Source organism: Octodon degus, unplaced genomic scaffold (assembly GCF_000260255.1).
Source record: "Octodon degus isolate 3935 unplaced genomic scaffold, OctDeg1.0 scaffold00160, whole genome shotgun sequence".
Taxonomy (NCBI): domain Eukaryota; kingdom Metazoa; phylum Chordata; class Mammalia; order Rodentia; family Octodontidae; genus Octodon; species Octodon degus.
This window is the reverse complement of record NW_004524736.1, coordinates 6,576,925-6,589,151: the sequence shown is the minus strand read 5'-3', so window position 1 is coordinate 6,589,151 and position 12,227 is coordinate 6,576,925. Positions and strand designations below refer to the sequence as shown.

General features: G+C 39.9%; 1 protein-coding gene across 2 annotated transcripts in view; it reads left to right on the top strand.

The window, feature by feature from the left end:
• Nucleotides 1-3,819: 3,819 nt before the first annotated feature.
• Nucleotides 3,820-12,227, top strand: part of Cep41 (centrosomal protein 41) — a 54,979-nt gene continuing 46,571 nt past the window's right edge. Inside the window, exon 1 of one of the 2 annotated variants that reach the window (XM_004642757.2) lies at nucleotides 3,820-3,923. In XM_004642757.2, coding sequence (XP_004642814.1) covers nucleotides 3,891-3,923 — 33 coding nt within the window. In that variant the 5' untranslated portion in view covers nucleotides 3,820-3,890. The remainder of the gene's footprint in view (nucleotides 3,924-12,227) is intronic. The other variant, XM_023702880.1, reaches the window with a different exon arrangement.

Sequence of the window (12,227 nt, the reverse complement as noted above, 5' to 3'; positions counted from 1 at the left end):
AGCAGAAGGTGCTGGGCTTTAACCTGGAAACCAGGTTTGACTTCCAAAAGTTGGGGAATGGAGAACTAATTGGATAGATGGAGGCTGTGAGAGTGGACAGGAAGAAGGACTCAGAGGAAAAAGGTCCAGAGCGTTTTAGGCTTTGGAAAACAATCCAGCCTGCTTGATACCAAAATGCCCATTTAGTTCTGAGAATAGGAGTTCTGGGAATAGGAGACTGGGCAGAGGAGCACCTAAAATAAACTAGCCTTACATTGGCTACTGTCCCCTACCTGGGCTTTTCTCCCTTAACGCTGCAGAGGATAAAAGCTTTTAGGAACCCTTACAGGGTTAAAAAGAAGACATCAAACAAATGGAAGTTCACAAGAGCACTTCTAACTTCAGGAAAAATAAGATTAATCAGTGCAAGTAGGAACTTTTAAAGAAAAGAATCAGAACTTCTTCTCTCACAAACAAAGCTTGAACCTCTTAGCAATCAGGACTCTGATTGCAAGATCTCACTCAAGTACTTGGAGAGTCTTTTATTGCCAAGAACAGCAGCACTTCACATAGAAGAATTACTCAGAATTCTGCACTGGTCTAAATCAGCCCAGACAAAAGCCATAGACACTTTTCAGGCAGAAGTCGGTATCAGGTTTTTTTTTCCTTAGAGGGAAAATGTGATTTTTAAAGAACAGAATGAATTCACAGTCACTAAAGAAAATCTGTGAAATGTGTAAAAGGTATAAAGAATAAAACAAATATCCATATTCTATAATCCAGAGATAGTGGGCATTTAAATTTTTTCCCTGTGTATACCTGTGTTTTTCTCCAGGCAAATCAGGATCAGATTGGATAAAAAGTGGTTCCATGCTCTTTTCATGTACTATATCAGGACAAGATCTCCATTGCTTTAATTATTTCTTGAAACATACTTTCCAATGGTTCCATAAGATTATATTTTTGCAGATATACCATCATATATTTTGATCCTTTTATTGATAATCAGTTAATTATTTCAATTTTCATCACTTCAGATAAGATTCTATTAAACATTTCTGGATGTAATTTCTGAACATCACTCTGATTATTTTTTAGGAGAAATTCCTAGAATATTAAGATTAAAGAATTTCTCAATACCCACCCTTAAATTACTCAACATAGTCACATGTCTTTACAGTCACACTAACAGTATATAAGCACGCTTATTTCATAACTCATGAGCTAACATGGAGCATTATCATTAAAAGAGAAATAATTATCCTTTGTCTATTTGTTAGTTGAAAAATGGGATATAATTACTTTGCCTTGTATTTCTTTGATTATTAGCTAGGTATTTCTTCATATATTTTTAATTTTTTTTCTTCTTATAGACTATTATTTTGTGCCATTTACCTATTTTTCATTTTGAGGGTAAACACCTTGCTTAAATTTTGACCCAGGCATAGTAGAATCCCAAATGAATGATGATCCTAAAGGCCTGTTAGTTAATAGCTGTAAGCTTTCCAAATGTCCTGCTGAGGCACAATGTGAAGGAAATAGAAGGCTGTGCTTGAGTAGAGCCTATCAAAAAAGTGGCTCTTAGGCCCTCCTGTGCCAGAATTAAGAAGTGGGGAGAACATGTATTTAAATTTCTCTACCTGACACACGCCCAGCACCAGAGTGAAGGACCCACAATTCCATTTTTGTATATAACTCATATAGAGCCAATATTTGACAATCACAGCCACTGCTAAGGTCAATCAACCTGATATTCCCATACCTTCTGAAATAAAAAAAGGAACAGCCTTACAAAGAAGTATGCCAGGGGCCAGGGAGATAGCTCAGTGGAATAAGCGCTTCTCTGGCAAGCGCAAGGGCCTGAGTTCAATTCCTGGTTCCGAAAAAAAAAAGAAGAAGAAGAAGAAGAAGTATGCCAAAACAGAAAAGAATGAAAGCTGAACAGGCAATTGGATCTCATACTTTCTATTTTTCTGGCCCCTTGACCAATGTGCTTTTACTTGATTATTGCACTCTCATCAACCTATTTAGTTCTCCAAGTTAGAAAAAGTATAGCCACATCTCCAATACCTTCCTATTTCTTGCTCTTTTTCCTTATCTCTTTGCATAGAAATGTAAATATTTTACCTACACAAGTCATTGTTTTGTTTCGTTGAGACAAGTTCTGGCTATGTAGCTTGGACTGGCCTTGAACTCACTATGTAGCCTAGGCTGGATTCAAACTCCTTCCTTAGCCACCCAAGTGCTGGGATTACAGCTGGGTGTACACAAATCTTTAAGCCTATCTTTGCCTCTTTTTCACTACTGGTGCATCTAGTCCCTCTTTATCTACCTCTTTCTTCTGTTTATTCTACCAGAATCTGTTTAATCACTCCATCTCTAAATTACAGTAGGTTACCATGCATCCTAAGTAGAATATATCTAGAAATCTCTGCTTGCTCTGAGAAGTTCTCCAGGTAAATGTCTTTCCCATGGCGTACTTTCCAATTTTGTGCAGCCCCAAACTCTTTATTCTGGTGGAAAAGCAACAGACTGGCAAACATTAGGGAAGTTAAGGAAAATTTGCTAAGTATGACAGAATAAATGAAATGCAAGAGGCAGCTGTGACTGTAGTTCAAGAACCTGGAGGTCGGGCAGGGGAGATGACTCAGTGGAGTAAGCGCTTCCCTGGCAAGCACAAGGGCCTGAGTTCAATGCCCGGTTCCACAAAAGGAAAAAAAAAAAAAAGAACCTGGAGGTCAAGAACTCTTCAAGTATGACCAAAAGAATGGCCCCAAGAGTAGGCTGCTGAATGGTCTGAGGCCACAGGGCATGCGAGACTGTGTTGCTGAATGGGTCATCTACAAACTTTTTAGCTCAGAGTACTCTATTATTCACAAAGAACTAGCCGGTATGAACACCTCAGGATAACCTTTCTCCATTCTTGGAAAAACAATTTAGAGAAAAGGACAAAGGGTTACTGTGTTGTTCCTTCCATGTAAAAGGAAATAATAATTTTGATGGATTTGGTGGGACATTTAAGAGCCAAGTCAAACTGTGTGTGCAATTGTTTTGTAAAGGTGCTAAGACTTAATTTTCAGATCTGGAATAAGAACAGGTGGTGGCTGGTGGTAGGAGTCACAATAGTTTCCATGACGACGGGATTACGTTTTTAGTCCTCTTACCATCCTCCACCAAACCTACTGCAGCTTTTCTCCTAAGGTACTTATTAAATACTTGTTAAATGAATGATGAACCACTGAATGCAGTGTGTGCTTTGCAATTAAAGCTGCCGTTCTTTAGCTAGCCTAAAAGCTTTTAAAGCAACAATAATTACTGTATTTACACATGATGTTTTGCATAATTTGCATAATGACTTAACCTGAAAATAATAAACTATGTACTCATTCTTGCTAAACAACCTTGGCTCATTTCATATCCCTATTGTGGAAGAAGTAGCCCAGGTGTTTGATTAGAATGGCATTAAGAAAGGGAAACGGGCTCGGGGTGGGAGGGGGGCGACCTGTACTATACTTGTGTTCCCAAATCAGCTGAAACTCCCTTTTCATCTTCATCTTGGGCCCTTCCCCCCATCGTGGGGTCTGCGCAGGCGCCACCCCCACCCCATGCCCCACCCCACCCCCGCGCCTCTCTCAGCGCTCAAGGGTTGGAGCCTGTCGCTGGCCCACAGCACAAAAGGCCACGCTAGCCGGCGTCCCGCGTTGCCCTTGGCAACCATTGATCGGCGTCTTGCTCTCCGGCGCTTTTTTCACCGAGAGTAAACGACGCCACCATTGGTTGGCCGGGGGAAGACAGGCCAATCGAAGAAGAGGTTATAGGGTGGTGGCTGAGGAAGGTTGTTGGGGGTTAAAAGCTAGGGTTAGAGGCTTTCCGTGAGGCTAGAACCCCGAGCGTGGTCGGTTGGAGCAAATATGTCTGTCCGGAGACACATTGGGAATCCTGAGGTGAGGGCCACGTCCGGACCCGAGAGCCGGAGGGGGCGGGCGCACCGGAAAAGGCACCACGTGGGCAGGGACGAAGAGCCAGCGACTTCCGCCGCCCGGAAGGCGGGAAGCGGCCGGCGTGAGGAGGGGTCGGCCGCTGGGCCGGGGCGGGGCGGGCCTGGGCCGCAGCCACGTTCAGCTCTGCCCGGCGCCCGGCGGCCTCCCCGGGGTGCGGCCTAGGTGCTAGCGCCGCGCTTGCCCCTGCGAGGAACGAAGCACAAAAAGCCACCACCCCTACCTTCAAAGCGCTTAGTGTCCAGCAGTGACAGTTGCAGGCGAGCGAAAAATGCAAAGGAAGCTGGGAACGCTAAGGGAAGGCGAGGAGAGCGACCCCTCACTTGAGAGGGTGGGAGTCCGAGAGCTGCGGGAACCAGCGGAGCAAGCCCCTGCAGGGCGTGTACCGCAGTAGTTGCCCTGCCTTTCTAAGGACCTGCTACATCATCTCTTTGACCCTTAGCGCCCTGCCGCGCTTGTGGCGATTTCATGTCAGCAAATACTGGGCTCCTAACGTGCTGTAGGTGCTAGACAGACTAAGAATAAAACGAGTCCTCGAGCGCAAGGGCCTGAGTTCAATCCCCGGTTCCGAAAAAAAACCCACCAAACACGAGGCCTCTGCCCCTCAGGTTCTGTCTAGTGATGGAGACTTGTGGTTAGGGAACAGGCTCTGATGTGAGCCGATTGGGGGAGTGACAGGAAGGCTGTGGAGATGGCAGGACGTCCTCCCAGACGTGCCAAGGCCATTGATTAATCAAGTGAGGAAACACCCCAGGTAGCGAACAGTGTGAGCAAAGGTAAGAGTGTGTGAACTCAAAGTTCCCTGTGGGAGCCCGTACGCTCAGGAGTAAAGTTGGGAGGGCCCTCTGTGCTTTATACCCAACTGGAGTTGTTATTTCATCTCTTGGTGAATGTCTGGTATCCACCTCGAAAAGTAATTTGGAGGGAATAGGGGAAGGAGGGAACGGCAAGATGTTCCTCAAGGGGCACAAAATTTCAGCTAGGAGGAGTTATGTTTTTGAGATCTATTGCACAACAGGATCAATACAACTAATACATGCTTAATATATTTCAAAATAGCTAAGAATGAATTTCACATGATTTACCACAGAGGTGATGGATATGTTAATCAGCTCCCTTTAGTCATTTTACATAGTGTGTTTATCACATAGCCTAGAGTAGAGTATATAAAATTGTGGTTTGTCAACCAAAAAATAATAAATGTCTTATCGTGGAGAGGGAGGGAGGGAGAATAGCATTTTTCCACATGTTTATCTTACCTGCTGGTCAGAATTCAAGAAGCTTTTGAAGCATTTTAGGAAGAAAATGAAATGATGAGATTTGTGTTTTATTTTAGGAAGATGACTCTAGCCACATTGTAGAGGCCAAGACTAGAGATAGAGGAGATTCGTTAGGTAGTTACTCTTTTTTTTCCAGTTTGAAACAATATTTTATTTTTAATGTAGCTAGAAATATCCAATAACTATTTCTGAGCAGAAAACACCTTTTCCTTTTTATAGCATCACAAAAAAAACATTGTTTTAGAAATGATACTGAATTTTTATGAAGAATGTATTTTGTATATGGTTAGGTAGTTATTCTGAGACAGATCTAGTCTGAGGCCGTGGAATTAAGGACAGAAGTAAGGAGAAATATTTAGGGGATAAAAATCATTATGGCTCCATGATTTTTGGGAAATGAGAGTGAGATGGATGACTTGGGTTCCCATTTTGGATTTGCCATCACTGCTCATCGATGAGGTCAATACTGTCAGAGGAGAAATCGTTTTAAGTAGGTAAGGTGAGGATCAGGAATACCCTGTGTGGGACATGTTGTTCCCTAGATGCTCAGCTTACTCTCATATTGTCAACTTCTAGTAATTCTTGAGAAATGGTACATAAGTATTTTTTATTTATGGCTAAAATATTAGGGATATCTAAAAATGCTCTTCCACTTTCATATTTATTTTTGGCCAGAGAGTTTGGCTGAGTATAGAATTCTTCGTTGGAAATCCTTGAGAATATTGCTTTATGGTTTTCTCGCAGCCAGCGTTGCTATGGAGAAGTCCAAAGCCATTCTTACACTTGGGGACTTAATTCTCTCACAAAGGTATTTCTTGCTGGTGTCTATTTTCACTCATTTGGTAGCACTAAACATTTGTGTCTTTCTAGTACGTAAAATGTTCTTAAGTTATTTTGTTGTTGATTTTCCCCTCATACTTTTTCCATCCTCTTTGTTAAATATATTATTCTGAGTTTTTTCACTTTTATCGCCTGTTCCTTATCTTTGTCTTTTTGCTTTCCTTGGATGACTTGACTTGACTTCTACTTTTTCTATTACTTTAAGTTTTTGCCATATTTTAAAATCTCTGCTTTTTACTCCAATAGCTAAAAAAAAAAAAAAAAAAAAAAACTTGAAATAAAGATTTTCAGGAAGTTGCAAATAGAGAGGTAGGTCTACCCTTCACTCAGGTGACCCTGGTGATATTTTATACTAGTACAATGTCAAAACTAGAAATTTGAAGTTTGCACTGCATGTATGTGTGTGTGTGTACAAATAATAGATTTGCAGTCAAAATGAAGAACTTCCATCATCACAAATACTCCCTCATGCTACTTTTCCTAGTTACACCCACTCCCTTCCTGCTCACTGTCAGAACTCCTTTTTTTTGCGGTACCAGGGATTGAACAGAACTACTGAAAACCACAAGTGTGTTCTTTGTCTCTACAGTTTTTAAAGTTTCAGAATATTACATAAGTGGAATAGTACGGCATTCCACTTACAGTATGAACTTTTGAGATTGACTTTTTTTTCCTCTGGGATATTTTTGAGATACATCCATGTAGCAATTGTTCATTCCTTATTATTGCTCATTAGTATTCTATGGTATGGATGTATAACCATTTGTTTACTCATTCACCTAGCAGAGGATATTTGTTCAGTTTTGGGGTATGACAAATAAAAATACAAACATTTGGAGATAATTTTTTTTTTTTTTTTTTTTTTTTGCCTCTTGTGACAGGGTTTTGCTATGCAGTTCAAGCTGGCCTTAAACTTACTTTGTGGCCCAGGCTGGTCTTGAACTGGCGTCCATCCTCCTGCCTTAGCCTCCTGGATACTAGGATTACAGACATGCACCACCACACCAGGCCTTTTTCCAAGATTTGAACCCAAGACCTCTTGCATCCTAAGGAAGAATCATACCCCTAGACCATGGAGCCACTGTGGTGGCTCTTTGTGTGGATGTTAATTTTCATTTCATTGAAACAGATACCCAGGAGTGTAGTTGCTGAGGTTTATGATTTTATTGGAAACTAGAAAACTATTTCCCTGAGAACCTATACCATTTTATATTCCTGCCAACAGTATATAAGGAATTCAAGATTTTAAGGCTTAGCTATTACAAATTGTGCTGCTACAAACATGGGTGCACTTATATTGCTGTAGGATGATTTTTTTAATCTTCTGGGAAGATGCCCAGAAGAGGAATAGCTGGGTTGAATGGGACCTCTAATTGTAGTTTTTTGAGGTACCTCCATACTGATTTCCACAGTGGTAATACCAGTCTATGCTCCCTCTAACACTAGAGAAGGATTCCTTTTTTTCCATAGCCCCTCCAGCATTCGTTAATTTCTTAATGATAGTTCATTTTTTCTGGAGTGAGATGGAATCTCAATGTTCTGTTTTGTTTTCAGTGTTTTAATTTGCATCTCTTGAATGACCAGTGATGGTAAACATTGTTTTCAATATTTATTTGCCAATTGTATTTCATCTGAGAAGTGTGTATTCATCTTAGATGCCCATTTTTGAATTGAGTCTTAGAATTTGGGTGGAGTCCTGATTTTTTTTTTTTTTTAGTTCTTTATATGTTCTAGATAGAAGTCCTTATATATTTATTTATTTATTTGGTACAGGGTCTCACTATGCAGCTTGGATTCATAATGATCCTCCTGTTTCAGACTCCCCAGCGCTGAGATTACAGGCGTGCACTACCACACCTGTTTTTTTGTTTTTTGTTTTTGTTTTGCGGAACTGGGGATTGAATTCAGGCCCTTGCACTTGCCAGGGAAGCGCTTATTCTGCTGAGCCATCTCCCCAGTCCCACACCTGGTTTTGGTGGCTGTATGGCACACCCAGGGTTCTTTGGCCTGCATGACATGCAGTACCAGGGGTTGAACCTGGATCCTTGCATTTGCCAGGCAGGTGCTTAGACTGCCGGGCTATCTCCCTAGCCCATAAGTCCTTTGTCTGAGAGACAACTAGCTATAATTTTTTACCACTCTGTGGGGTGTCTTTTCACTCTATTGGTGATTTCTTTTGTTGTGCAACAGTTTTTTTATAAGATGAGATTGCAGGTGTCGAACCTTTGTAGTATTTCCCAGGTGATCTTGTTCATGAACTCTCTGCCTACACTTAATGTCTCCAAGATTTCTACCTATTTTCTCTATAGTAGATGTAGTGTTTTTATTTTAATATTTAGGTCTCTGATCCATTTTTATTTTAATGCATGGTGAGAGACATAGGTCTGGTTTCAGCTTTGACATGTAGAAAGCCAGTTTTTCCAGCACCATTTATTAAAGAGGCTTTCATTCTTCCAGCAAACATGTTTGGCCCCTTTGTCAAAGATAAGGTGCCTGAGTGTGTTTGGAGTTGTGTCTGCATCTTGTAATCTATTCCTCTGTTAAGTTTTTGTTTTGTTTTTTGCTTTTTGGTTTTTTTTGCCAATACCATGCTAGTTTTTTATCATAGTAGCTTTTTTTTTGGCAGAACTGGGGATTGAACTCAGGCCCTTGCGCTTGCCAGGGAAGTGCTTATTCCACTGAGCCATCTCCCCGGCCCCGACAATACAATCTTTACACATGTGCGTCTGTTGTCAAGGTGCATACATTTACCTATAAATGTCTCCGGTTGTAGTGTAATTTCAATTCAGGGATTGTGATGTTCCTTGACTTGTCTTAGTTGCCCAAAGTTGCTTTTGCTATTGTAGGTCTCTTCGGATTCCAAAAGAATGGTATGAATGTTTTCTCTAGTTCTATGAGGTATGCTAATGGTATTTTGATTGGAATTGCATTAAATCTGTATTGCAGTTTTGAGAGTATGGCCATTTTCACTATGTTGGCTCTTGCTATGCATGAGAAAGGAATATCTTTCCATTTTCTAATATGCTCTTCAATTTCCTTTTTCAGAGTACTATAATTTTCAGTGTATAGATCTTCTATTGCCTTTGTTAAATTGATTCCTAAGTATTTCATTTTTTTCGATGCTATTATGAAAGGTGTGTTTTCCTGAATTTCTCTTACCAGTGAGTTTGTTGTTTGTGTACAGGAATGCTGTTGACTTTTGAGTGTTGACTTGGTATCCATCTATACTACTAAATTTGATTATTAAATCTAGAAGTTTTTGTGGTTTCCTATATAGAGTATCATGTCATCTAAAATAATAATTTAAGGGCCGGGGAGATGGCTCAGTGGAATAAGCGCTTCCCTGGCAAGCGCAGGGGCCTGAGTTCAATCCCCGGTTCTGCCAAAAAATAAAATAAAATAATAATTTAATTTCTTCCTTTCCTATCTTAATACTTTTTTTCCTCTTATGTAATTACTCTGCATCTTAGTTACTTTTCTGTCATTGATGAGACAAAATACCCAACACCCACAAGTTAAAGGATGGAGGGTTTATTTGGCTCACAGTTTGTAGATATTTCAGTCCATAATCAGCTGACTCCAAGGCAGAGTGGCACGTGGCAGAGGGCAGCAGTTCATGGCAATGCAAGACAGCAAAAGCAACAAAAGAACAGAGCAAGCCTCTTCCCCACCCCCCTCATATTGTAGGCAGACTACCCACCCTAGGGCATGTGTAGCACTCAACCCCCAATCCAACACTAGATAATGAACTATCATATACTGTAGATTCAGCTGCCTCTGAAAAGCCCCCTTCCCCAACCAGGTTAGGTGTTGAGAAACCATCCAGATAAAAGCCATAATACTCTGGCTAATGTTTCCAGAACTATATTAAAGAGTGGAGATAGTGGACATCCTTATCTTGTTCCTGACTTTAGAGTGAAAAATTTCAAGTTTTTGACCATGTAGTATCTTGTTAGTTTTTGGTTTGTAATAGCTAAATTTTGGAAAAACCCAGGAATGGATAAAAAAAGATGTGGTCTTTTTTATAATAGAGTACTACTCAACCATAAAGAAGGATAAACCGGAGACATTTATAGGTAAATGTATGTACCTTGACAACAGACGCACATGTGTAAAGATTGTATTGTCAGGGCCAGAGAGATGGCTTAGTGGAATAAGCGTTTCCCTGGCAAGCGCAAGGGCCTGAGTTCAATCACCAGTTCCACCAAAAAAAAAAAAAAAAAAAGATTGTATTGTCTCCCTAATGTGATAAACTAAAAGAATAAGTAAGATCAAAAATGTACAATAGATACTGTGAAATGTGAGGAAATTGTTCAAAGGGGAAAAAGGAACAAGAGTGGGGAAAAGGGAAAAGAAAGAAAAGGAAAAAATACAAGGTAGTTATACTGCTAGTTTCTTAGTTCATTAAAAAGAAAGGCTTGTAGTAATATCATTTGGAGAATTTGTTATGCCCTTGTAGTCAGAGTAACTACTTTGAAGATAACACTATATAGTGTATTCAGTATTGTTAGTTTGCTATTATTTTGTTTTGAAATTTTATTTTTTCATAAAAGAAATCCAGATTTCACAAATTCTTGGCAACCAATCTTGGTATTTTCAATATCTTTTTAATTTTAGCTGTTCAAATAAATATGTAGTGCCATCTCACAAAGTGGAACATCTTTTGTGGGATTATTTGCTATTCCATTTGTTCTCTTCTGTAAAACTTTTTTGTGTCTTTTCCTATTTCCTGATTTTTTTTTTTTTTTCTTTTTGGTATGTAGTACAGGGCCTTACTACACAAATCAGACTTGTAGTGATCCTCCTGTTTTCAGCCTCCCAAATTCTGGGATTATAGGCACACACTACCACATCCACTCAGTGGGGATTGAGCCCCAGCCACTGTGCTTTGCCTAAGCAGGCACTTTAGTCCACTGAGCTATTTGGTCAGCCCTCTAGTTTAAACATTTTCATTACTGTATAGTATAGTTAATATAGCATATGACTAGCCAGGTGTGGTAGCACATGCCTATAATCCCAGCACTTGTGAGCCTGAGGCAAGAGGATCGCCATGAATTTGAGAGCAGCCTGGGCTACATAGTGAGTTCAATGCCCTCAAAAAAAAAGCATCACTGTACCACATTTCACCTATTATTCTGCCAGGGTAATCACCCAAGTTGGTTTTGACTATTTAGTATTGTAAACACTAATGCAATGAACATTTTCACTGTTTTAAAAGGTCTTTATATGTGATACTAGTGCTTTGTAGTATAGATGGTTTGCAGATAATTTAGAGTTTTTGTAGACCAAAAGGCTTTTAAATATATTTCACTGTTTAGATTTTAATATTATTGTATCAATCCCTGGTTCTGAAAAAAAAAAAAATTGTTGTAATAGCGCTATTGAGAGATAATTCACATATTATAAAGTCCTCCATTTAAAGTATATGAGTTAATGGTGGGCCAGATAGCTCAGTGGAATAAAGTGCCTGCGTAGGCAGAGGGCAGAGCCAGGATTCAATCCCAGGTGTGCCATGCTGGCCCGCCCCGGGGGTGTGCTGAGCCGGAACTGAGTCATGGTACCCACCTGTAATCTCAGCATGGGGGAGGTTGAAAATAGAAGGACCACTACAAGTCTGATCACCATAGTGAGACCCTGTAGTCCCTATACTAAATACATTTAAAACAAAAAGTACATTAAGTTCATGACTAGTATATTCGTGGAATTGCCCGATCATTACTACAGTTGATTTTGGAACATTCTCCTCACCTCAGAACAAAGCCAAATAACCTGTAGCTGTCACTGCCTTGTTTTCTCAACTCCCCTCCCCCATTCAGGTTTCATTGTTTTCTAATCCTGTAGATTTGTATATTTGTATACATTTTATATAAAAGAACTTAAGAAAAATGTGGTATTTCACTTAAAATAGTGTTACGCTTACCTGTGTCTTTCATGCATCAGTGTTTCATTTATTGCTAAGTAAGATATGTTATAATGATATATCACACTCTATCCACTATTGTATTGATGGATATTTAGGTTGGGGCTATTATGGATAATTCTGCTATAAATATTCATATACAAGTTTTGTGTGGGCATGTATTTTCATTTCTTTTTGTACTGTGACTTGGGAATAAGGGTTTTTTTTTTT